The sequence below is a fragment of the Marmota monax genome, unplaced genomic scaffold, assembly GCF_021218885.2.
Source record: "Marmota monax isolate L192 unplaced genomic scaffold, Marmota_monax_Labrador192_F-V1.1 WCK01_AAM20220418_F8-fsc00412, whole genome shotgun sequence".
Lineage (NCBI taxonomy): Eukaryota > Metazoa > Chordata > Mammalia > Rodentia > Sciuridae > Marmota > Marmota monax.
The window spans coordinates 228,289-256,174 of record NW_026693360.1 but is presented as its reverse complement, the minus strand read 5'-3'; the positions used below and the strand labels follow the sequence as shown (position 1 = coordinate 256,174).

Here is a 27,886-nt window from a genome sequence, read left to right as displayed (position 1 = left end):
TCAGCCAAAATAACTTTTTCCTACTTTAAGTTGATTATTCCAAATATTTGGTCACAGTGAGGGAAAGTCCTTGGCTGTTATAGGATACATCCTCTGGTTCCATCATTGCTCAAGTCAGTAACTGGCAACATCTGGGAAAGTGTTGATATGCTTCAAACGATTTCAAAGTTTCTTGGAATATTATAGATTGTTCTGGAAACCAATAAGCTTGGGACAGAGAGAGAAGTCATCCCTGGAAGACATGTGCCTAACTCTACCATCTATGTGTTACCTATTCATTATCAGTCCACTTGAAAGACCCTCCATTCTTATCCCCAGCAAGACATCCCTTGCATACCACTACATCTTGTGGTATCAAGCCAGGTCTGTGCCTGGCTCCTGGGAAGACCTTAAGCCAGAGAATCAGCTAGGAGAAGGAGAAGGAATATCCCATGTCAGAAGTGCTCCAGATTTTATTACAGAAGTTCTTGAGCAACCTCAAGGAAAATCCTGTCCTTCCATATCTACATGACACTCAGCACTTTGAATAGACTGCCACCTTTGGAACTTTGGAACCATCCAAAGGAAAGAGCAAAATCTCGAGTGATACAATTAAAGGTCCTTACTCTGCTTGACCCACCTGGATCCTTTTCAAAAACATCACCATGACATGCCATCAGCAGTCCCAACAATTCTAAGCAATCTGCTCATTGCAATTCTTAGACCAATAAACTCCAATCAGCCCTTGTTTCATAATAATTGTTTCAAAACTTTCTTACCCATCAGTATTGATGTGGTCTGTGATGCACACACAGTGAATGATTCCGTGGTATATTAAAAATGGATCCCTAGAAACTCCTTCCAAGGAGCAAGCTTTTGCGACTGATTTTAGAAGAATATCTCTGAGTCATCCATTTGATTATTTGAACAGATGCTGCTGACTTTCGGCATCATAGCAGAAGGGATGAGTCCCCAAGGTGCGTTGTAATCAGGCAGCCTGTAAGGCGGGTCGGTGCAGGGAACAGTAACTCTCAAACCCAGGCATGTATCAAAAGTGTAAGCAGTAATGGAGCTGTTGCTTTGTCAACTGGTAGTTTGCTCCAGAGCAGAACTTTAATTAGTGGCTCCCTTAACAGCCAAGCAGGCTCTGTGTACATCCATAAAAAGCCATCTGAGCACTAACAGTGGCTTCTTCCACTCATTAAATTGAGGGAATGGTCAACCTTCTGCCTGAACCACAGAAGTCCCGCTGACCTGATTTCAGGTGGAAGTGGTTTTTATTCCCTGTAACCTGGAAAGAGGAAGGTTTTACAGCATTTCCTTCACTGGCTCAAGTCCAGAATTCAAATTGATTGTGGCTTTGTCAAAGGTGTAAACAGGTGTAAGCACCTGTTATTATTTTGAGCAGGACCTTAGGCAGTCTGAAGGATAAGGTGAGGAACTCTCTTCATTTGTGCTGGCCTTGCTGCAGTCACTGTACCTGGAACATGAGTTCCCAGAGGGCTTCCTATCCCTTGGAAGCTACAAGGTGCTTCCCCATCCACAACAGTCAGGCCCACTGGCAGGGTGCCATGTCTGTCCACTGCCACTCCTAAAGATATTTCACCTCTGTATCCCCAAGCAAATCTTCATTGTTGAGAATATGCAGAAGGTACTTGCTCTGTCCCTGTATCTGCTTTCCAATCCCAGTGAGGCCTTTTCTACTTGTGGGGGCCATTTTCCAATAATCCTAACTTCATGCCATATTTTATTTCACACCATCTCTTAACTACTTTTAATGCCAGCAGATGATTTTGTCACAACCTCCTTTGAGCAGATCCAAGCTTTCTGGTATCTTGTCTATTTCATTGTCCATAGAGGCTCTGATGTGAATCCTATCCTAAAGCACCTTGTTTTGCATCTTCCTCCAAGGTGAACCTGCTACTTGGTTCCTTTTCCTTTAGTGTCTCATTTTCCATTAAAGTACCTTCTTTCTGCCAGGCATCTCTTAATTTGTTTCCCAATTCATTGGCATCCTCTCATCCACTGAAACTGTTAAGAGACGGCCACTAGCCTGAGGATGTGCAGCTGGGAAAATCTCAGCAACCAACCTCAAGGGTGACAACAGCCTGTGCATTGCTTCTCTGCAGCCTGATGAGTAAAAAGGCCTGGTAGGTTAACTTGTATAGTGTGGGCAGAATAGGGAAACAAAGCGGGGGGCATATTAATTAACACAATGAATAATTCAAAGAGCACTTTCTCCCAGATAGCAGTTGGGCTGGGCTGGAACATGACTATGGAACTCTAATATCATGCTTCAGGGTCAACCTGGCTTTGAGCTGTATAATCTAAGTCAAAATCTCTTTGAGATATAGTTCTTCACTGAAAAAAAAGGAAACAATAATAGAGGTCTTGAAAGACCCTCAAAATTCAAGGTGCTGAATGAGATGGTTACGAATATACCCAACAATGTGTAGATGATAAGCAAATTTTGCCAGTTTTTACCTTTTTTCTTCCTCCCACCCTCCTCCCTCTGTATTAGTCCATTTCCAGTTATTGTATGAAAATTATTAAGGCTGGCTACTTCACAAAGAAAATAAATGTATTTTGGCTCATGGTTCTGGAGGTGCAGTCTAGGCAATGGCAATGGGTTCTTGCTGGCAGCGTCCCAAGGTAGCACAGAGAGTCACTTGCTGAGAGACAGGGAATGTATGTACATCTATCTGGTCTCTTTCCCTTTTGATAAAGCCACAGGATGCAATCCTATTCTAATGACATTTTCTAATCCAAATCATGCCCCTATTACCACCACAGTGCCAACCAGAATCAGGTTAAGTTTCTACCCTCTTCATAAATTAAACATCTGATTTTGGAGATTAAACTCTTGCGTGAGTTCAAACCACAGCTTCCTCTCCCCTTCCCCTCCTCCCTTTCTTCCTTCCATTCCCCTCTTCCTTCTTTACTCCTTCCCTTCTTATTTAGTCCTCTGAAGATCCTAGGTGCAAAGCATAAAGAAATAAATGAAGCATAGCCCCAGCTCTTTAGTAAGATGCTATTTCAGAGTGAGTGCAGATACATCAGAGCAATGAAGAAGTCGACTATTAAAAAGGTTGTAACAGATCAGAGAAGAGGAAGGTAAGATCAATTCTGCCTAAGGGCATGGGAAAGGTGACCAATCTTTGAAGTGGAAGTCTAATCCTGCCTGAAACCTACCTGCTCTGCTTTGCTGAGGACTGGACCTGAGACCCAGCACACACTCACACTATCTTTGGAATATGGTTGTGTTTCAGCTGACTGATTTAACTCTTGCACAAAGAAAGAAAAATGGGAGTAATAAACTGGATTTAAAATGGCATGATGGCAGAAATGTGCCATGTTACCAGGGCATGTAAGGTTTCCTCTCCATTCAGAGATTCTCTCTTTTTCCTTTTAAAAAAATAAAGACCCTATAACACTGGGTGGCATATCCAATGTTGCAAAACCAAAACCTGGTGGAACTTGGATGAGACTCACATCATCATATTCCCTGATCACAGATCGTTCTGCTTCTGCCTTTCACTTCTGTAGCCTGAGAAACAAATAGGAAGGAAGAAAGAGAGGAAGAGGATGGAAGAGAGGGGAGAAAGGAAGAAAGGAAGAAAAATGTAATGGAGAAAGGGATGGAGAGTGATTGCAACAATTTATTGTTTTGTCAATAAATAAATTTTAAATTCTTTCAATGCTAGCAAACTCCATAGTTTGAGTTACACAGCTAATCAAGCTGTATGGGTGTTGTTCGTTGTTCTCATTCACTAAGGACAAAATCTTTCTGTAATTGCCTTCCTCCCTAATCTCATCTGCCCTGTCATACCATCTCTGAGAATATCTGTTAGAAAAATCAGGTTTATGAATAGCTCATATTGTGGCTCTCCAATGTGACTGGAAGGAACAATTTCTCATTCAAAGAGACCTGTGATTGAGGCAAAACCAACGAAGAGACATTATTCCCTTTTTCAGACCCCAAACAAATTTTCAGTTAGAATGCTTTATACATACTATCATAGGTTCTTATTAGCTGCATCCATTTGTGGTCAACCCACTGTAGACATAGACTTTTTGTTAAACAAAACAAAGAGGATATTTAATGACAGAAACAGAATTAGTTAATAAATAAGTCAAACAAGAAAAACTTCCTACATTCTATAAAATTGTTTGATGGTGTCACAAGATCCTCCCCTCTGGACCTGTTTCCCACAATGTATATAATCACACCTCTTAGCCCCATTTGCATATTGGAGGCACTGTGAAATCTGTGGAATTCGTATTAAAGATATCATAAAGACACAGAAGCCTAACTGATGGATCAGAGCACATGTGGAAGAGTACTGGAAAGAACTGAAAAGCATTGGACAGGTGGTGGTCCCACTATTACAGTCCACAGGCAAAGTTGGCCCATCTCTTATCCTGGGATGAGCAGAAGAAAAGAGAGTGAAAAAGCAAAGGTAGAAGCACTCAAATCATCCTGGACATGTAAACCTTCCACTTGACCACAGTTAGTTTTGTCTTCTTTACTTTTTGTTGTTGTTGTTGTTGTTGTTATTGTTGTTTTTTTCCCCTGCAACTTCTCTCCCAGGATTTCCAAGTCTTCCTGTTCTTTCTAGCACCTCATTTAAGCCTGATTTGATCATGATAAAGGGTGAGAGTAACCTCAAATCACATTCCACCCCCCAGCAAAAGTCCTGCCTGAGCTTTTAGGAAAGATAGTGTTTATCATCAGAGCATTTTCAAGGATTCCAAAATACCGTGCGTAGTAACCACTGCCCTGAAAATGAACATGTCTATAAAAATTCCATTTCATAGGTTAATTTGAACAGGACCATTGACCTTTTCTCCGTAATCCAAGTGCACTCTGTGATCAAGAGCAAAGAGTAAACACAAGCCTAGTCCACACAGTCCTCCACTTAACAGTTTAGCATTCTAACAAATTAATCAAAAATGTTTGTTTGTGGTAGAAGAGAGAGCAAAGCAGAGATTCAGAAAGCACATTGTTTGGATTTTTGTGAAGTTTCATACTTTCATGCGTCTATACCTCTGGGTTTCTGAATGTAAAGAGGGATAAAAACTTCCCAACAATCTAAGTCAATACCGTCTTCGCATCCCAAACTGAACAATTTGGTTGCGTTTTTCAACAGTGGCAGAACCAGCTGTCCACAAAGCGGAAAGCCAAAGGGGGCCAGTTAGAGAGGAAGAAATTAAAGAATAAAGGAAAAAGAAAGATGAAAGGTCCATCGGAGAGTGAGTGACAAGCCTGGAGAAAGGCAGCCTGCGCAGCGCTGGCTGCCCACCAGGGAGGTGAGCAGACCGCCTCGCGCTAGCCTGACAGGTGAATGGAGCGGCGCAAAAGGAGAAAGCGTGCGAAAGAAGGTCCTCTCGCAGACCGTCGCGGCTACGCCTGCCGAGCGGGGGCAGCAGAGGAGCTGGGCGCGAGTTGGGCGGAAGACGGCTGCGACAGGAGGCGGGAGGCTGGAGGCGGGTGCGCAGGCTACACGCCAGCCTGCGTACCACTCGCCCGCCGGACGCGCTCAGGGCTTCTCCTCTTCCTCCGACGCGGGGCGGCTGCCCAGACATCCCCGCCTCTAGGTCTGGAGAACTCCCGAAACCGCCCGCGGAGTAGAGCGAGGCCGGGAGTCTGGCGGTCCCCAAGGCGCTCTTTGTCGTGGAGACGCGGGGACTAGACCCTGGGATGAGCGGAGGAGGGCGGCGCGGGCACTGACGCGAGTTGGGACCAGGACAACCCGCCGCTGGCAGGGGGATGCGCCAGCCCCGGCAGACAACCTAACGGGGTGCACGCGCCAGGCGGAGCGCGCAGGTGGGACTGCGCTCTCCGTGGTCCGTCCCGCGCGGGTCCCCTGCTGGCCGGAGGATGGGCACTGGTGCCCCAGGGCTGCGCCCGCCGCTGCTGCCCCCACCGCGAGCCCGGCGTCAGGCTGGCGTCCCATGCTCATGTATGTAGACTGGGCGCTGGTCTTCAGGGATGAGGGTGTATGTTGGGTGTCCGCGCCCCACGCGCTGGGACGACGCCCTGCTGCTGGGGTGAACCCTCATTTCCCCGCAGCCCAAGTTTGTAAATATGGGAGGTTCGCCCCGGGTTAAGGTCGGCTGGACCCGGACTAGGAATGAGCAGAGAGCGGGTATGACAACCCTAATGGAGAGGGTTGAGGGGGAGGAGGACAAGCGCACTGGAGCATTTAGAGTGGGTGGGCGTTTAGGGAAGCCAGGTTGGGTTGCAATTGCATAGCAGTGATAGGGGCTTTCTATGCTCCTTTGGGTGGTAGAAACTTTGAGACCCAGAAAGGTTGGTTGGCATCCCTCCAAGTGAGATACTCTTACCCCTACTTTGCGTGCTGGAGCCCATACCTCCCCCACCGTCCACCTCGGTGTTTCTGGGCAGTCTCTATCACCAGGACCCCTCCCGGGTAAAAGCACTTCCAAGACTGAGCGCTATGGCTGGCTACCCAACCTCGCATCACCGCTCTAATCGCCCGTGACTGGTTGGGCACCGGGGGCTGGCAAAGGAACAGATGCCTTGGGAATCCCCGATTCTGCTATCCCGGAAGGGTGAGGGGTATCCTTCGGGGCAGCAGGGGTTAGAAAAGATAGAAAGCCTGTGCTCCCCGGACGGGAGGCATTTAAGAAGTTACGAATGAGTCACGGGGTCGAAGGAGAAGCCTTGTTAATCTGCTCCTCCCCCCTTTCCCCAGTAGAAGCCCTTAGGGCAAGTGAGAAAAGGTTTGCCTTTAATCTTCCTGCCCATTCAGTGTCCAGCTCCACTGCAGAATTTTCCATTTAATAACCTTGAAGAAATACGGCCAGGACCTAGGGAGGGACAACCAGTGTGCCTGAATTATGTGGTTTCTGTATGAGCTTTGCAGGCGGGCACGGCCGGCTCGCTGCATTCCCTAGCTCCTCAAGCCGCCGGTGACAATCTCCAACACTCTTCACCACTACAGAAGACCCTGCCGGCCGGTGTATTTCTTGGACTTCAATTCCAGTGTATTCCTCCACAATTTGCGATGTCTAAGAACCCCAGCTGTGCACTGACGCTAAGCATGCTGCCTCCGTCTCCGGCGTCCAGCTCTTTAATCTAGAGCTATGCTGGAGCCCGGGCGGCACCGGGCCGGGTGGGGGCCGCGGCGGCCGGGGCGCGCGCGGGCCGTGGGGCTCAGTTGTGCTGCTGTTCTCTCCGCAGGGACAGCGGCTCCCGGCTGGCGGCGGCGCGCTCCCGGGCTGTGAATGCGACTCTCCCTGTGTCCGCGCTCCCCGCCCGCCCGCCCGCCGGGACGTGGTAGGGGATGCCCAGCTCCACTGCGATGGCAGTTGGCGCGCTCTCCAGTTCCCTTCTGGTCACCTGCTGCCTGATGGTGGCTCTTTGCAGTCCGAGCATCCCTCTGGAGAAGCTGGCCCAGGCACCAGAGCAGCCGGGCCAGGAGAAGCGCGAGCACGCGTCTCGGGACGGCCCGGGGCGAGTGAGCGAGCTCGGGCGCGCAGCGAGAGACGAGGGCAGCAGTGCCCGGGACTGGAAGAGCAAGAGCAACCGTGGGTTCTCCAGCCGCGAAGCGTGGAGCAAGCAGAAGCAGGCCTGGGGTGTCCAAGGCGGTGGCGCCAAGGCCGGGGACTTGCAGGTCCGACCTCGCGGGGACACCCCCCAAGGGGAGTTCCCGGCCGCAGCCGCCCAGGACGCGATCAGCCGGGAACTCGCGCCTACGCCAGAGCTGCCTGAGGAGTACGCGTACCCAGACTACCGAGGGAAGGGCTGCGTGGACGAGAGTGGCTTCGTGTACGCTATTGGGGAGAAGTTCGCGCCGGGTCCCTCTGCCTGCCCGTGCCTGTGCACCGAGGAGGGGCCGCTGTGCGCACAGCCTGAGTGCCCGAGGCTGCACCCGCGCTGCATCCACGTCGACACGAGCCAGTGCTGCCCGCAGTGCAAGGAGAGGAAGAACTACTGCGAGTTCCGGGGCAAGACCTATCAGACTTTGGAAGAGTTCGTGGTAAGAGGACAGGCGACTTTGCACTTTCCTGGAAGGGGTGAAGCAGTTTTTGTTCTATGGTTCCCTACTATTAAGAGGCAGTTTTTGGTTCTCATGACCCTTTAACAAGACCTCTCTTTTACATTGTAGAGGTAACACTTCCAAGAGGATATTTGGCCAATCCATATTGAGTGCCTAGATATTCACTATAAAAGGGTTTCATTAGAAGGAAGCCCAAGGTAATGAAGGGAACAGCTCCAAAGTACCAACTGTACTTTCAACGTGAATGTATGGCTTCTAAGAAGTACTATAGGTGAAATGCTCAACCTGTTTTCAAACAGGGTAATTTACTATGACACTTGGGATATATTCTTAAACTAACAGCTGATTAACACACACACACATACATACACACACACACGCCATTTCCCTAAATTATTTGTTCACGGTATCATGCAAATGTTCTAAAAATTAAAAGAAAAAGAAAACATTGGCTAATTAGGCTCCAAATCATACTGGATGGCAAAATCACAAAGTCCAGTTTATAGTTAAAAATGATTTCATTTCAGAAGAGTAGCAGTAATATTCACAGTACTAGTCATGGCCCCAATGTTTCTGTATTGGGCCCCAGGCTATGTTTTTCATATGCATTAGTTTATTTAAATTTCATATACCATGCTAGAAGGTAGATTATTGTCTGTTATCTCCATTTTATAAAGAGGAAACTGAGACACAGAATATTTAAATAACTTGAAGGCAATGAAGCTATTAGAAAGCAGATCCATCAGTTAGAACTCTGCAATGCTACTCCATAGCTCACGCTTTTAACCCTTACTCACCACCTTGAACCAAAAGCCCAGCCCTATTGAGGTGTGGATTTGCTTGGAGGTGCTGCCCAGCACGCATGCGCTGGCCCTGGGTAAACTCTCCTCCGCTAGGGGACTCTGAGAGAACTCAGCAGATGTTCAGCATTTCCAAACTCCTCAAGGTAGATTCAACCCATGACTGGCCCTGGTCTGGGCCCCTTGACTTAACAAGCAACAGATTCTTTTTTTTTTTTTTTTTTTTTTCTCGCCTGCAGAGGGCATACTGGAACCTACAGCCCCTAAAGAGGAGTTTGGAAGGCAGGTAGGGAGGAACTCTTGAGGAATCTGTGAGAGCTGCTGATTCCAGGGCACATTACTGAGTTGTAGCAATGTGTTATCGAGTTGTATAGACATGTAAAGGCAGAAATGACAACACCATAGATAATGTACAAATATGGAATGAGTCCTGGGATTTAGAGTCAGGAAACATGGGTTTCATTCTGGCTTGAACATTAGGCAACTATATTACCAAAACAGAGCACATGTCCCCTCTGGATTTCTTTTCTCACCTCTGTAGTGTGAGGGTCAAGCTATCAGTAAGGCTCATGAGCAAAGTATAGTTTCAGACATAAAATATTTAATTACTTACAGTCTTTGGCTTCAGCTCTTTAGAGAAAGACAACTCTGGTGAGAATTTCCCATGAACCATCCCTAAGTGATACATTTCTGAGTCAGGAACTCTTCTCTCCAAATCCCTCCTGTTGGTTGGGAAGTCTGGTGTATACTTCTTCAGATGTTTTGGTCACTACACAAAATACACAGGCAAAAGCATCCATGGGTGCTAAGGAGCCTAAAGAGGCACCTTCCATTTTGCTGTGGGAAAATATCATAGGTACTGGCTCAATAAAACAATTCTCTTATAAGTAGTTGACTTTCATTAAGATAATCAAACTTTTATAAGGTCAAAGATAGGCAACTGTTCTTAAATTAATAACATTTGTTGTTTGCAATATTTAGTGTTCCACAGTTTTTTTCTTATAAAGTTTCCATAAAATAAGCTGAAGAATTACTACCACTTTCATCTAAAGAGCCCAAATACTTCTCAGAGTGGCCATTCATCCCGGGTAGAAGGAAAAACTGAAACTTGTTTTTTTTTTTTTCTTTTTTTCTTTTTAACTCATGGCCAAGAACAGCCCTAAAGCTGTCTTTGCCTCTAGGGGAAAAGAATCTCTTCTTTGATTTCTGTTTGCAAAAACTGGTAGTCAATACATAGAATGTGTTTTTCAAACTCTGGGGATGGAAGATGATATTGACCAAAGAGGGACTGGAAAGATTACAATCTTATAAAACCAATAAAGCTGTTTTTAGAGTATTAAGTGCATCTTTCATCTTCAAATGACATTTTATTCTTAACTTTCATCTTAGGATCCACACATGCTTAAATGCTGAAAAGTTATTATGAATTTTTAATTATATGCTTTCTGCTTTCTCTTACGTACACTACAGAAAGGTATTTTTTGTATGGTGTCATGTTTTCTCATTTCTGTTAGCATCAGGTAAATTTCTAGGTATTTCTCTTACGTAGTGTGGCTTTGTGCATACCACGTAGTGTCTCTGTTTTTGTTTCCTACAATGTTGAAAGGAAAACCCAGCATTTTGATGACAGGTATGGAAAAGACGAATGCAGAAGGAGGTAGGGCCAGCTGTAAGTCCATGGGGTTCATGGGGTGCAGTAAAGGAAATTTGTTGTGATGCTGAGGCCAGACCAAAGCACTTGGTAACATGCCTGCTCTGGGTATTGTGGGCTTTAGAGAGAGATAAATTGTAGGTCTGCAGTTTGCACAGCACAAAGTATATGGAAAAAGAAAAAGGAAGCATTTTCTATCAGAAGTGCTTTGAGCTACTCTGAAGAAAATGTAATTCAAATGGAGATTGTGGCACAATAAGGTCATACTTGGAACAGTGTTTACCTTGGCACAGAAGGAAGTGAGAGAGAGATGGCGCCTGGCTCTCTTTCTCTGAGAGATGAACAGCCCTGCAATAGTCTATTCTCTACTTCCTGAGAGGAAATCACTACTGATGGAGTCTGGACCCACCTTGACTGTGACTGAAGTGAGGAGCAGATAAAACTCCTGAGCTGCTGTTGCCTATGATGTGCAGGGCATTTGGCCCCAACAATAATGGCTTCTCCTTAGCTTCCTGGATTTCTGAGTCTTTGGGCACATAAGCTTTCTTGCCACTTTCTGTGCCAAGTATTGTACAAATTCCAAACCTCTTCCCTCTTCTTTCTGGATTCTTTTACTCATCAAAACTCCTCTTCCTTTACAGTCTGTTTAATCTCAGCCACATGGGTAGAAAACATCACTGATACAACAAAACGCCATTAAGTTGCTAGTAATAATGAGTGTAGCATCCCCATTCATTAGGGAATGGTTGTAACTTAATTTGTGAGTCCAAAGAAAAATATAGATAGTAGCAGAGTTTTTTTCTCTACTAACTCTTAAGTTGTACCGAATATCTTATTCTTCAACCTGTGCCACCAGACATCCAACTTTGAGGAAGCCTGTTCATTGGTTTATATATGTTTTATAAATAATTCATATCTGTGCTTCCTAGGATATATTGACTTTCTAGGGCTTAAATAACAAAGTACTAAAATCTGGGTGCCTTAAGCAACAGAAACTTATTGCCTCATAGTCCTGAGGGCTAGAGGTCTAGGATCAAGGTGTGTACAGGTTTGATTCTTTCTGAGTCCTATTTCCTTGGTTTCCAGGTGGTTTCGGTGTCTCTATCTGTTTTTCCCCCTGGAGATATGTCTGTGTCCATTTTTTTTTTTTTTTTTTTGCTAGCACTGGGACTCAGGTTCTTGTGCATGCTAGGCAGGAAGTACTCTACCATTGAGCTGTGGCCCAAACCCAAGCTTCTTCTTCTTCTTTTAAAGTCACCAAAACTAATGGATTGAAGCCAACTCTAATGATCTCTTAATCACCTCTTTAAATAACTTGTCGTATCCCCAAGTGCATTCAGATTCTGGGGTATTTAGGGGATATAATTGCAAAATATGAATTTGAGGGGGACACAATTCTGCCCATAACGTAGGATGTCTGTGACCAGAGTTGACCTTGTAGAAACAGACCCAAGGAGCATTGATTGGGGAAGGATGCACTAGTAAATATGAATAAAAGGAAGAAAGTATTTACAAAGAATGCAGAGATTAAGTGGTAATGAACTCACTGATGAATATAAATACCCAAATGGCCTCCGATGCATATTCAGTTTCTGTGTCTATTCTATTCTTAGTGCTCCTTTTGGAATTCTTATATTACTTATGTGAATAGATCCTTTTATCATAGATAACTAAAAGGTGAAGGAGGGAGGGGGTTATTGAGCAGTTTTACATCTGCCCTTAATGATCACTATTCATTCCACAAGCAAATCAAATTTGAAATTCATTAATAAAAGTACTTCTATTGTGATCAAGAGAATAAGTTGTTCCCGTTATGAGAATTATGGTCTCCTGTTGGATTGTGACGTTTGAACAGGAGTCTACAGCCTTGTTTCAGTGTTTTATAGAATCTAATGAAATCTGTGCTTTCTGAAATAAGGCCTTATAGGATAACTAAATCATTATGTTCCTTTGTGTTTAGTTGGGGTGGTATCAGTTCAGGGTGTCAGCAATGGTCATCAGAGCTGATCAGAAGCTCTTGATTGAGAATTGTATAAGACTTTGAAAAAAAAGAGAGAATGAATTATTAATAAGTGCGGCTTGCTAGACTACCTTTCAAAGCTTGAAAAATGTTGAAAGGGGTTCTGGTGGACAAATTGATCTGGGACCATAGAGAGCCAACTGCTCTCCCATGGCTTCAGTGTCTGACTTGCCATTAACCCCATTGCAAAATCTCATTTCTGGACTTTTATCAATGAAAAATTATTCTCACATGAAATTTGGAACCAAACCCTTCATCTAAATAGATCTCTATTAAAACTTTGAAATTGTGCCAGTAAAGAGAAAGACACAATTAATCATACTTTTCAGTCTTCATATTCTTGTGGCTGATATTGCTGAACCAAAAATAATGTTATTATTATCTACCTTTACAAAGTAAAATGACTCAGTTTGTATTAAGTTTGTGCCCTTTTCTGTGAGACAGTCTAATATATGTGCTGTTGCCACCTCTGATTTTGTTCTGGTTAAGATTTTGCAAATGCTGCCTTTCTACCTAAAGCCATTTAAACAATCACAATTTTTTAAAAAGAAGGAATCCATTTGGTTTGGCTTCTTTGGACTTTTCAATGTGTTTCTAACTCAGGTGGGAGCAACATAATCTTAAAAACTCTTACTTACATGCCTTATGCAATGTTTGATGTATAAATACAGTCTAGCCTTTTCTAATGGTCAGAGGAAGCCAGTATGTATCTAAAATTTATTATACATTAGCTTATTTTCCTTTGTCAATTTATAGGACAGATTGATGAGCTGGTGGTATTTTCTTTATTTTGAAGGAAAGAAAACTAAGGTTCAAAAAGAGTCGAGTAACTTGATCCTGGTCGCAGAGCTAGTAAATGGTAGAGCCAAGATTTGAGTCCTACTCTGTTGAACTCTGACAATCCTGCTCTTCCAGCTGTTCCACAGTGTCTTCATGACCATATTCTGATGAAGCAGCAGTTTGTGTGTGGCAAAAAGAATGGTATTTAGTACCAGGTACCTGGAAAAAAGAATACTTCCACAGACTTGGAACATCCAGCCCATGTTTCTGTCCAACGGATATTCAGTGGATCTTAGATAAGCTTTATTTATGTGGATTTATATTATATCTGACTCAGGCTATCTAGAATAAAATAAATGTCTACCTACTTCAAAGTATGAAATACTGAGTTGTAATGATAACAAACAAATTTGGTCTTAGGTGTTCCTCAAGGACAATGGGGAAGGATTCCAGTGAGCAGTGTACAAGAATGTGAGATCTGAAGAGGTAGATAGGACCTCAGTGAGATCTGAAGAGGTGAATAGGACCTCAGGGGTGACCAGGCCTATCTCGGGCCAACCTGTGACCCAAGAGTCACATCTGGCCTTAGAAGGTATTCCAAGTGGCCATTATTTACCAGATGAGAGGTTCGTATAAATATGCAGATTGTCTATTTCTTGTGAAAATGGTAATACTCCCTGATGGCAGCCGTGTACCAGAGCTGAGCACTGGAGAGGGCATTTGCTATGGAGCTCTCCACTTAGTGGTCATGTGACTCCCCCTTGAATCTGTTTCTTTGAAGTTTCACCCTAGAAAATAGGAAATACATGTCTTATTCAAATCAGACAGCTAGCTGGTAGGCAAAGGAGGTTTGGGATCTCCAGGTTCAGTGTTATCAAGTCCTGTCCCCTTCACAGATTTCAGAGGGTGAGCTTTGGGGACTTCAAGCACAGGGAATTTAGAGTCTAGAGACGTCAGTATAAAACATCACTCTCCATCATTCTGTGCCTCTGGGAAAAATTTTAGAGCTTCACTGTTCTCATTGTTTTCTGGTGATATAACATAGGTAAAACCTGCATCTCTCTTACATTATAAGAAGCAAATGAGATATACTTAAGAGCAGCTCACTCCGAGATCTGATGTGAACATTTAGGAGAATGTGTATCTGTGAGAAGTGATGACTGTACCCTAGCAGTCTGGGGCTCTAGGAGAAATATCTATAGATACCTTCTTCTTCAGCACTGGCTTATTTTTTTATCTTTTTTTATTATTTTTTTGGTACTAAGGGTTGAACCTAGGGGCACTTAACCACTGAGCCACATCCACAGCCCTTTATAATATTTTTTTTTATTTTGAGACAGGGTCTCACTAAGTTGCTTAGGGCCTCTCTAAGTTGCTGAAGCTGGCTTAGAATTTGTGATTCTCCTGCCTCAGTCTTCCAAGTCACTGGGATTAGAGGCATGCATCATCATGCCCAGCTCAGTGCTGACATTTGGAGCTAGGTTTCCCCCACAGAGCATTTCCCCTCCAAATCTGGTAAATTCCAACAGAATAAACATTCTTGTACTTATTTGTTCATAATAATTTGAACCATGAGCCAGGCACTGGGCTAGATTCAGGAGACACAAATGGGTGTCTCCAGGAGACAGTCAGGAACACTGGTGTGTGACGTGTTCTGAGGGCCTCGTGGGGAGGCTGTGAGTGGGTATGCAGCTGGGAGCCACTGCCTTGTTTATTACTGTTATTATTGTTATTATTAATAATAGACTCTTCTTGTTGATGGCTCAGTTTTGAATGACAGAGGAGTCCTGGAGCAGATGTTCTAGGGAAAAGAAAAGAATTTTTCTCAAATATAACAATTGTGAGTTTGAATAAAGGATGTGGCTTTTCGCCCAGGCCTGCATGCCCTGTAACCATCTTCATGGCACTTTTCTGACCACGTAGCTGGAAATCCTCCTTGCTGCTCATCTGCTCCAAGGCTGAGATCCTGCCAGCTGGATCTCACTTCTCATTCTATTTCTGTCAGGCACTGGGGTGCGGCCAGGACATAGACTGCCTTTCGAATCTGTGGAAAAGGATGATGTCAGTCATCTGCCGATGGCCCTGTGGGTTTTCTCAGAAGCACTAGCCACTGAGAAAGCATAAGAATTGAAAATTAAAATGTCCTGTGGCTCTGTGCATTTCCACTTGTGGCAGAAATGATATTGCTTTAAACATATAGAGAGCATTTCTTTCCTGGGAATATGGAAGATGGCCTGAAAATCCCACCTTTGACAAATCCGTGAACTCCTGAATATCTACATTCATCAGCCTTCCATACTATAACAAAATATCTGAGATAATCAACTTACTAAAGAAAAAGAGTTGTTTTGGCTCACAGTTTTAAAAGCTCTAGCCCGTGATATATTGGCCCCACTGTTTTGGGTCTACTATGGGGTAGTACATCATGATGGGAGCACATGGCTGGGTAAAACCACTCATGTCATGAGCCATAGAAAAAAAAAAAAGAAAGGAAGGAGCCTGGGTCCCACAATCCCCCTTATAGGAGCACCCCCATGACCTAAGGACTTCTCACTAGGCCCCACCTCTTCAAAGTTCTATCACTTCCCAGTATCACCACACTGGGAACCAAACCCTGACCACATGGGCCTTTGAAAGACATTTGCAATCCCAACTACAGCAGTGTGTTTTGAAAAGCACAGCTGAAATAGGAAGAAAGTTAAATAAATTAATTCCTAGAAGGGGATATTGTAATCCACAGAACAAAGGAGTCCTTGCTGTGGTGGTTGTCTGGAGGCGTCTGTTGGTCCCTGAGGTCTGTGCTCATGGGGCAAGACTGAGGCATATGATGAGTCCAGGGCCCTATGATGAAAGATTCAGATAAATATCTATCTCATATATCCAGTTTCTCTTGAAGAGCCTGTTCTGCAAAAGAAAAGTGTAGGCAAACACCTCTCAACAGGCCTCATCACTGTGCAAAGGGGAAGAAAATGTTTTCTTTGGGTAGTTTTAGTCTCTAGCATACAAATCTGTTATGGGCATGGAAGCCAAATCATGCTTCTCTGTATAACCTACAAAATCCATGTGGATTTTTTTTTTTTTTTGAGAGGTGGGGGAGGAGTCTACAGGTATCTGACCTAAGCAAACATTTAGAGGTGGAATACACCCTCCAACCAGGCTGCAAAAAATTCGTACAAACTGCATTCCAGAGAATGTGACCTCAAAACTAAAATTACACTCAAAAAGAAAGGGCCTCAAAAAGTAAGAGTCAGCCAAGATAAAATATGTCATATCAGACTCAGATATTGGAATATAAAATAAGTATATTTAATATAAATAAAGAAATATATGTTGGAATAAAATTCATTGATAAAGAATGGAAATGCATATGGAATACTAGTCAGCTTTGAAGAAAAATCAAATACAACTTGAATAAATGGGTAATAAAAGCATGGGAATCAATTAATTGGAATTAGTGAGAGGAGTACTTAACAGTAGTCTGTTAGATACTGATGAAGAGATAATTTAGTGAACCAGCAGATAGCTCCAAGGAAAGTAGCCAATATGAAAGGCAGGCATATGGTGGAACATAGTAGTGACATGTTTCCATACATGGAGGAGAGAATGAGAAATCTAGCATACACCTGATTAGAATTCTAATGGAGATAGAAGAGTGCATGGGAGAAATCAAGAAGTAAGTGTCCAAGACTTTCTAGTTGAAAGACCAATTGTCTGATTCAGAAAAAAACAGTGAATCTAAAGACATTTAAAAAAAATGTATCATACCTAACCACGTTGTAGTGATACTGCAGAACACCAAAGACGAAAAAAGATGCTCAAAGCTATCAGAGAGAAGACATTACACTAGAATTCTTTTGTCTCATTAAGGGCTACAGTCACAACACACTAAGATAACATCTTTGAAGAATAAAGAGAAGCAAATGTTAATCTGATTTATATATGCACCAAGGAATCCAAACAAAAGTAATTTTAAGAAATAATAAGCCACCATGATACATACCTGCAGTTCCAGTTACTCAGGAAGCTGAGGCAGGAGAATCGCTGGAGCCCAGGAGTTTGAGACCAGTGCCTGGGCAACATAGTGAGACCCTTTATCTCAAAAAAAAAAAAAAAAATCAGGAGGAAGGAAAATGATCACAGAAGAAGCAAAGTCACAGTTAAGGAGAGAATAAAACCTTTTGTTTACTAAACGGTAGACTAGTGGCTCTTACCCGAGAATAAGGATGCCTGCCTTCTCCCAGGGGACATTTACACTTCCTGGAGTTATTTTGATTATCATATGGACGTGAGGATGGAGGATGTTAGTGACATCTCCTGGGTAGTGGCCAGATGTGCTGTTGGAGTTCCACAGTATACCAAAGAGTCCTGAACAACCCACACCTGGGTATGGGGTGAAGAACCCCAGTATAGACTGAGTGATGTTAAGTCTCCAGGGTCTGTCTTTACCTGGGGAGGGGTCGGTTTGTCTTAAACTTTAGTTTGACTTGGGAACTTTAAATAGGACAGGCCAGTAGATAAAGCTTTCAAATGCTCTTGGAAAATAAAAGGTACTAGGGGCTAGCTCAGCTTTAGGGCAAATCAAGATAGAAGTGGACACTTTCAAGGACCCCTCCTGCTTCCCAGGGATGCCTACTCCAGACAACCACCAAGCTCCATTGAACCATGAGCAAATTTTCCTGCCCTTTCTGTCCTAAATGTCAGAATACTTCAAAATGATCTTCCTTTCTAGTTGTCTCTCTGTACTTTTGGGGCACAGGGCTGCTAAGGAATAGTCCTTTCAACCATCCAAAACAGACTGGTCCTTCTGTATTGTATCTTTGTCTTGCTTACATCCACCTTTAAAGCAGTTTATTTTTTATTTTGTTTTGGAATTGTTTGCCTTTCACAAAGATATCTCAGTACTTTTTAGGAGACTTGAAATGAATAAATATTATAAAAAAATGTTTGAAGCAAGTTACCACTCTTATTTGTTAACTATTTTTGGAGTATTAGGACCGGACCTCTCCTCTTGGTAATGTCTAGGGGCACAGTAACCCAGTCAGGGAATCCACTGTGACTGTAGCATTTTGTCCTGTTGGCTGTGATCAGCAAGTGGCCAGAAGGAAGGTCACATCCCCTTCTCATTTGGGGCAGGCCTGCCCTGAGACCCAGTGCAGCCACTTGCTAGTGGTGCAACTTTGTTACACATGCAGAAGTGTCAGAAAAAGGATAAGAAAAAGGATTCTGACAAGGCTGCTCCTTCCCCTGGGTATGAGGAGCAGGAGAGGTGGCCTGAGGGATAAACTGTGCTCTGGAGTCTGCCTCTCAGTTCTGGGTAACCTCCTGCTGTTGGCAGAGTTCATTTCTGGGCTCTCAGTACCCTCCAGGAAGCCAAGAAAATAAGCTCATCTTGCTTCTGGGTAACAGCGAGGGATGAAGGATACAATTTAATGGTCAGGTCTCAGGGACCATCACACCAGTGTATCTGAGTGCAAAGATGGATTCCTTTCTGGTTGAATGAGCCCTCCAGGCTCCTCTTTACCGGAGCTTAAAACCCTACAGAAAAAGGACTTGATTACCTAGAAAAACTGCTGTGGTGCCCTGCTCTAATTTGAGAGCACTTAGTTCCGGGCAGAGGGATAGGGCCAGGGGTGTGAGCCAGCGGTGTGTCTGCTGCTGGCTGGGCTGAGCTCCAGCTCTTCCCGAGTGACTGGCAGCTGATGTACCCTGAATGAGCTTTAGCAAGACAGCCAGACTCTGACATCAGGCCATGCCCACACAGGCCACTTTATGGCTGGGAGTCTGATCCCTGTTGCTGGGGCCATACCAGCTGTGGGTAGAATGTCATACCCCTTTGGTCATTGTCATTGCTCCCTGCTTAAGGTGTCTGTTGTTGCTGCCATCTAGAGTGAGGAATGCCAAAAGGGGCAACATAGCTCTTTCCTTCTGATGCATGTGTGTGTGTGTGTGTGTGTGTGTGTGTGTGTGTGTGTTGATAAACACATACTAGTTTCAATGCATTACTTTTTCCTCATTTGCCACAGTCCTCACCACTCCTTATTACTGCATGTAGTTTGTACTTCATTTACTTACTTGACTGATCCCTGAAAAAATGGATTTGCAGTCTTCAAGAGAGAACCAGTCCCCATGCCACAGTTGTCTTTTAAAAGCCTACTCTTCTGAAGATATTTGATTTTAGGCATTTGTGTGGTAAGTGAAAAGTATCCCCTGATTCATTCTCCCAAGGGTTACTTAGCTTTAATACTTTATTCTCATTCTAAAACAAAAGTGTTTGGATCTTCCTTTTTTTAAAAAAGAAAAAAAGTGGTTCACCTTTCAGCAAAAGTTAGCAGAAGGACTTCATTTATACCAGTAGTCCAGAGTAGTTTGTCATATCCAGGTGACATCACCTCCCTTCTCTTAAGGGCTTGATTTAGGAATCTGAGAATGAGCAAATTATCCACTAAAGGAATTCCACAAGTGTCTTGGCATCACCTAGGCCCCCAGACGGGAGGCAAGACCCCTCCCTACCCTAGGTACAGTACCAGATGGATGCACTGAATCTGGTCGCCCACTGCCCTGTGGTCCTTGGTCCCTCCATTCTCTGCACTGGTTTGCGGGACTTAGAGCAGGAGGCCATACACCCAACAAGGCACATTCACCTGCCTCCACTGCAGCAGGATATTTATTGGTGCATCCATGTAACTATATGTCAGTCATGCCTACAGATTCCAGAATGTTCCTCAGGTCTGCACCACTAGCAGAGAAGAAGGGTTCTTCCTCCTGATTCTCTAAGCTTCTCAGCTCATTGCCAGCAAATACAAATTCTGTGTAAATACTGCCAACATATCCCCTCTCACGATTGACCTAGCAAGTTCCTGCACGATTCCTGTTAATCTGAGAGAATTATTTAGAAGAGGAATTGGAAGATGTTAGTAGACAAGGGTCTTGCCTCAAGCTAAAGCATAAAGAAGGCCACGCTGTTGGTTGGTGCATGAGAAGAAAGCTGTGTCACCTCTCTTTGGCAGGCTGGTGTGCTGTGACTCTGCCGTACGGTCCGTGGAGTTGTTTTTTGTTTTTTGTTGTTGTTGTTGTTGTTGTTTTCCTGATGCTCAGAAGCTGACAGCTTCTGGGACAGTTCTTAATTAAGTCCCTTTGTGTGCAAATCCATTCTCTGACAGAGAGTGGAAAGGAAAAGAGAATAGCAGCAGCAGCAACAACAACGACAAAAATCTTCTCTGAAGGACAGAGAAGGCTCTCTGTCACTGGTTTTCTCTTGCTACTTATGTTGGAGGTTAAAGGTGGCCTGTGGATCAGCCTCATTCAATTTTAGACTCACTCCCTTCCCGTGGGAGCAGTGGGCATGTCAGGGAATGTGGAGCCTTTTTTGTGCTGGCCCTGGTGAGCAAAGGGACATGAGACAGCAGGGGCACTGGCCAGCCTTTGAGATTGTGGGGCAGGAGAGTACATGGATCAGCTGTGTCCTGCTTCTGGTCAAGTTTGAAGGAAGCATGTGATAATGCCTTGGAATGCTTTGATAAGACAATTTCAGGGAAGGAAAACTGAAGTGGAACTGGGAAGAGATTCGATTCCAGGTGATTGTGGAGAAGAAGGTAGTCACTTCTGGGAATCTTGCAGGTAGTAGAGAGATCAGGGCCCCTCATGGCCCAGGATGCATGTGGATTCTGAGCACTCGGTAATGAAGATGTTTATACTGGTGGCTGGGTTCTGTGACCAGACCAGTGTTCAGGTGTCCATCCTGTCTTGGCAATACACCAGACCTGTGGGTATTTTCACTCTATAAAAGTGGAGTCAAAAGGCATCACTTCTGCCCTTTCCTCCAGCTCTGAATTAATACAATTATTCCAGATTCTCAGACGCTAATAAGATGTCGTGTTTTGCATAGAAGGGGACTTGGTGACTTGTCTTCTGTGTGCATCTTGCTAAGAGTGTGAGCTGGACACAGGTTTGATGGATTGCGAATCTAGAAAGGACACTTTCGCCACCTGGTGACAAAACTGTGACAATGGCTTTGGGAGGCTGCATGCCCTGGGCCAGGTGGAGAGGCTGCTTTTAGGTTCCTGCCTCTGGCAACTTGTTTCTTAGTCTGAGCTCATCAGAATAATCCACAGCAGAGTCAGAAGGAACCCAACAAAATTCAGATGTGTGAATGTGGAGATAATTTTCTTTAGTTTTAGAACACTTCTTTTAGTTTTGTGACTCCCCACATCTGCAGATGGCTGAAAACATTTATGCTTGGCAATTTTAGCTAAGTCTCTTCCGGGATATCCCAGTCTTTTGGGGTATCAGGAATCTCATTACTTTTGGTAATCACTCAGCATTTCAGGAATTCTCCCCTCTGAACACATCTTTACCTTCTTTTATTTATTCCAAGTGGGAAGAACTCTTGTAGTATTACGGTGTTAGGAAGGAAATCTTATTCTGTGCTATCTCCTGCTTCTTGCCCCTGGTAGAATTCAGCCCACAATGCCAGGGTGCTGCTGGTCCTGCACTTTCATGGGGACATTTTTCTAGCTCCCTTGGCTATGGTCATGGGCCTTTTTAGAGCCCCTGGGACTGGGGTCTTTACCCCCTGCAGCTGACTTGTCTCAAGTCCCTCTGTACTACTGGTCCCCAGGGATCTCTGCTATACTCTGCACCCCAGAAGAGGATGGACAGTGCCTGTTAGGACTTCTTGTTAGTATGTGTCCCATGATAAAATTACACAGAGACCACCATGGGGACAAATGGCAAATGCACTCTGGAGCTTGACTCATGGCCTGATGGTAGACCCCTGGAGGCTTGGTGTGTGCCACCCTCAACCAGGGTCAGCTTTGCATCCTGAGGTGGGGCTTCCCTGTAGGCACTCTCTTGAACAGTTACTATGGGGAGGTAGCCAGTGCCTCACTAGGTGGTTCTTCCTGCCAAGGAGGGGGAAAGTCACCTAAGAAATTAATAATTAATGAAGAACAAAAGACAAAGTCAGAAAGATATTTTCAAAAATTGGAGCCCCTGATAAGTCCAGTCCACAAAGGAGCTGGAGCTAGACAATTAGAAAATGGCTCCTGAGGTTTATTTAAGGGGATCCATCAAAGGCAAGGATAAGTTTTCAGGGTGGGTTCTTGCTTCGTGATGTCTTGCAGTCAGCAGGTTGATTGGCATCTTGGCAGGTCACACCCATCTCGAGAGGCTGTGTGGCTACAGCAAGTCACCCCATCTCTGGTGCTATGTGGGACCTAGCAGAGCTGAATAGGACTCACAATGTGTCTAGGCAATCTTATACAGAGGAAATGTCCACTGGAAGCTCCCAGACATGAGATTATCTTATTCATTAGGCTGTGATGCTTGATATAGTCCATATACAGCCTCAGATGGCTTTCAACAAGCTACAGTAACTTTTCTTTGGTACACTTCAAAATGTTTGTGTTGGGTACACCTAAAGCCAATTAACATTCCCACCTCTGCAAGTAACCAATAAAACGAGCTCCCTTCTTTCAATCAGGGAGCCAGCCTGGCATCTTCTTGTTGGTGCTGGGTCACCTGTCCTAAACAAGAGCCCAAATAAAAGCCTTTTGCTCATTTGACTTGATTTCACTCCATCACCATTGGGACAAAATTTCTCAGTGTCTGGCATTAAGAACACTGATTCCTCCATGTCTCAGGGGTCCCAGAACCTATCAAAAGCCAACTTTCTCAGAGGTCTACAAGGTCTCCAGAATGTGTCCAGGGGAGTGGAAGACCAGCTTGGACTTCTCAGACTTCACTAAGATTGGGGGATGTTCTCCAACCTCAGGTTGACTCAAGCCTGGGTTAAGGCATTTGAACTCTTGCCTTTGCCATTTGCCCTTCTTCCTTCCTGGCTCAAGTCTTCCTTTTCAATACCAAAGATAGCCTGCCTTCCCTGCAGTGCATGCTTTGAATACATCTTCCTTATTTCTGCTCCATGGTTGAACCTCCTTTCTTATTCTTGGTAAGAAAAACCAGCTTAACAAGTACTGAAAAATGATCACTTTCACTCTGGAAAGCTTCACTATTGTAATACTTAAAAACTCAAATGTAAGCAATGAGTTACTTGTTCCAGCTTGTGTCTGCTCTCAAGAAAACTAAGGCATGGCTTCTTTGTATACATAGGGAGGTAGCATGGCTGAAGGGGAAGCACCTCTGAGAAAGGAACATGTGTTGGATATTATTTTGGAATACAGCCAGCCCTCTCTATCTGTGGGTTCTCTGTCTATGGATTCAACTTACTATGGCTTGAAAGTACTGGAGAAAAACTTGAAAGTGTGTACTGAACATGTACAGACTTGTTCATTATTTCCTAGAGATACAATAAAGCAACATTAACATAGCTTTTGCATTGTATTAGGTATTATAAATCATATAGAGATGGTTAAATATCGGGGAGGGCATACATAGGCTATATGCAAATGCTTAGTCATTTTGTATAAGGAACTTGAGCATCTGTGGATTTTGGGATCTACAAGGATCTGTACAAGGATCCTGGAATCAACTCCCTCAGATACTGAGGGAGTTGAGTGCCTAAGCATATTGTGAACATTATTTAATCATCCCCCTTTTCCAGATAAGGAGACTGAGGAACAAGTTCAAGGTATCTTGTTCAAGGTCACACAGTCAATCAATGGCAGAAGTAGGTTGGACCCAGAGTCTGGTTGTCCACTCATGCCACACACTTTTACACTGCATTAGACACTTTAATTTGCACCCATGTACATTAAGTAGTGTGACCATTGGGATTGTACCCTGCTTTGTTTCTCAGATATCTTCCTCTTTCCCCTTTTTTGTATGAGAACACTGAGGCTCAGCAAGGTGAAGGGACTGGCCTGAGATGGTGCCTTTTAGCTACAGAGTTGCCTTACTCCTCAAATCTCTGTACTGTTGCAATGTGAGGATACAATTCCACCTGTCTTTGGTAGTGTATCCTGATGCTTGCTCTTCTGGGAGAAAACTAGAAACCTCCCATCTTGATGGTCAGAGGCTTCCTCACCAGTGATGTGTCTGGCTTTGCGTTTCCAGTGGGCTTACTGGGAGGAGGCCAGTAAGAACTGGGGTTCCTTACAGCGTCTTCCCTTTTGGAGCCCATCAGGAAGTTGCTGGGATAGAAGGGCACATGGAATTCTGCCTGTGTAACTTATCCTGTGTTTTAGTCAGCTTTTTCACTGTGACTTAAGGATCTGACCAGAAAAACTATAGAGAAGGAAAAAATTTATTCAAGGGCTCGTGTTTTCAGAGGTCTTCATCCATAGAAGGCCGGCTCCATTTCTCAGAGCTTGAGGTAAGGCAGAACATCATAATGAAGAGTGTAGCAGAGGGAAGCAGCTTACATCATGGTGACCAGGAAGCAGAGATACTCTAGCTTCAGATACGAAATGTAAACCCCATAGCCACACTAGCAATTAACCACTTCCTCCAGCCACACCCCACCTGCCTCTAGTTACCACTCAGTTAATCCCATCAGGGATTAATCCACTGATTGGGTCAAGACTCTCACAATCCAATCATTTCTCCTCTGAACCTTCTTGCATTGTCTCACTTGTGAGCTTTGGGGGATATCTCACATTCAAACCATAACATCCTGGGACTGCAATGCCAGACCTGCAGGAATTGGCCTGAAGCCACATGCAGGTTAGGGAACAGATCTTGCCTGCCACCACCTGCCTGGACCTGTAGATCTCAGTGCATCCTGGAGTCTAGCCCTCAGCAGTTAATACCATGGACACCCTCTGAGGGGTCCTAATGGGGTGTTAAATGGTGATGTCATTCTCTGCACTCTCTTTGAATCCCCAACGAAGGGCTTCAGCCCAGAGGAGCTTCATCACACCCCTGTATCAGGTGGTTACCAGATGGGGGTAATAAGTGGGATTTAGGGTATTTCCTGGCATACATTAGGTATTTACCAAATATATTTGGATACAGAATGAATATTTAAACATTTTTTGTACAAAATATCAAGTGTGCATAAATAATATGCAGATGTTCAGGTACCACATGTTACTCCAGATGCTGTCATTTTATCCCATTTGTTTCTATTTTAATGAAATAAAAAGGTACAGATAAAACTAAATCTCACCAGGTGCAGTGGTGCATGCCTGTCATTCCAGCAACATGGGAGGCTGAGGCAGGAGAACACAAGTTTGAGACCAACCTCAGCAAGGCCCTAAGCAACTTAGTAAGACCCTAGCTCAAAGAAATAAAACAAAAATGGGCTGGGGATGTGGCTCAGTGGTACAGATCTTGCCTGGCAAACATGAGGCTCTGGGTTCTATGCCCAACTCCAATAAAATGTTTTTGAGATTCATAGCTTTTTTGCATGCATAATAATGCATTAATTTTTGCCACTTTCTTATATTCCAGCTCTTACTAATGAATTCCACTTGTTACTAAGTTTTTTCTTTATTCCAAGCTGTTACAATTTTAGATTGTCCATATAAACAGGACCCTATTATTTTACTTCCAAGTTTTTAACCAACTGAGAAATGACACAAAGTCAGGCGTTAGTGTCCTAGGCTTGATGTGCAGCTAGATGGATGGCATGTCACCAGCAGATCAGGAGCATATCTGTACCTCCATAGTCAGAGCAACTGCAGAGCCCACATATAGCACAGCACCTGCAAGCTTACTGAAAGTGGGGTACAGATGCCATTTTCCATTGACAAGCTGACATCCAAAGTTTTCAAGATCAGAGGGGCCAAACAGAGCTGGCTGCAGAGTTTCTTTGAATACCCACTCCTAGAGAGACATGACTGGAAACAAGAAATGGAGGGATTTTTGCACTCCTGACCCTTCCATCATGACTTCCTGTGTATCATGATCCAAAGTCATTGTGTCTATTTGCGTACTGACATACATAAGAATTCAGGAGCTCCTATTTGCCAAAGCTTGATGTCATCACACATTCTTCTCCTATAACTATAGTGCCTATGATATTCTCATTTGATTTGAGTTTTCCTGATTTTGAATGTGCAGGAACATGCTTTCATATATTAATTGACTATCCAGATTGTCTCTTTTGTAAATTGCCTTGGAATAGACTTTGCTTATTTTTCTTTTCAGTTTTAAAAAATAATTCACAATTGATTTATAGGATGTTTCTTTTGCACAAAATGGATATTCATACTCGGCAGTTCCATCATGATAACTCCAACAGTGACAACTGGTATTTGTTAAGTGTTGTATGTTTTAATTCATTTCATCCCCCACAATAATCCTTTCAGCTCAACACTGTTATTATATTAGCCATATTTTTTATTGATTTTTTTACAAAAAATAAATGACAGCAAAATGCATTACAATTCTTGTTACATGTATACAGCACAATTTTTCATATCTTGTTGACACCAATTCATGTCTTCATACATGTACCTTGGATGATGATGTCTATCACATTCTATCATCCTAGCTAATCCCCTGCCCCCATCTTTATATCATGATAACAAAATATCTCAAATAATCATCTTACAAATATATAAGGTTTACTTGGGCTTACAATTTAGGAGGCTCTAGTTCACGAATGATTTGACCCATTGCTTTTGGGTCTGTGGGGAAGTAGCACATTGTGGTGGAGCAAAACCATTTACTTCATGGTCAAGAAACAAAAGAAAGCATGGAAGAAACTGAGGCCCCACACTCCTCTTCTGGGATAGGCCCCCAGTGACCTAAAGACCTCCTGCTGGGCTCCATCTTTTAAAGAATCCATCCCTAACAATAGTGCCTCCCTGGGGTCTAAACTTGTAAACATGGACTTTTAGAGGATGTTTAAGATCCAAACTGTAAGAGTTATTTCCAACTCACAGGTCTGGACATTAAACTACAGCAATGTTCAGTTACTTTCCAATAATTACACCAATAAGTATGCTGGATTTAAACCCATGCTGGTTAGCTGTACTGTTTTTGGCCTTTGTGATACAATACGTGAGCTCAGCAGGCAGGTAACTACAGATGTTGCAACTAGAAGGCAGTGAAATAAATGTTGCTTATGATTGAACAAGAAATTGTTGGTTAGCAAAGATCCAGGTTGATCTTGTTTTATCATGCAAGGACCACAGACCCCACCCCCAGCATGTACAGGATGTGTTCCCAGTCTCTTCCCTCTCTCCCTGCTATGTCTGCTCTGCTGCTGTACCTCTTCATCATGACTATATTCAGTCAGTTTTGAATAGGCAGCATACTCTGAATATTCATCTCCATCCTTCAGCCTCTTGTCTACGTAGCTGTCTTTTCTGCTCTACCTGCCCAGTCCTCCTCACCCATCTTAACCATATTCTAGCTTGTTCTCTAACCAGTCATTCCATCAGAAGTGAAAATTTGCCTTAGGAACTCTCAAAAAGCACATAGCATCTGACATATTCTGCCATCTTATTAGTTTCTCCTCCAGATATTGACTACAGTGTATATGAGGTGAGTGATTTAGGTATTACTTTGTATCTTTCTCTGACCAACAGATTCTCAAGAGGGCTTGTAGCAAGGTTTGTTGCAGTCTTATACAATTGGTGGATGGAGGGATGGAGGGTGCATGATGCCATTGGAGGAGGCCCCGCCTTTGTTGATGCTGCAGGTCCCACATGTAGAATTTCCATTCTGCAAGATGAAATACATTTCTTTCATCTTTGGAATTGAAAAATAATTTGTCAAT

At 43.8% G+C, this 27,886-nt stretch overlaps 1 protein-coding gene across 1 annotated transcript in view; it reads left to right on the top strand.

Annotated features, from left to right (window-relative positions):
* Window positions 1–7,274: 7,274 nt before the first annotated feature.
* Window positions 7,275–27,886, top strand: part of Vwc2 (von Willebrand factor C domain containing 2) — a 155,448-nt gene continuing 134,836 nt past the window's right edge. The window contains exon 1 of the mRNA XM_046456895.1: window positions 7,275–7,985. Coding sequence (XP_046312851.1) covers window positions 7,290–7,985 — 696 coding nt within the window. The 5' untranslated portion in view covers window positions 7,275–7,289. The remainder of the gene's footprint in view (window positions 7,986–27,886) is intronic.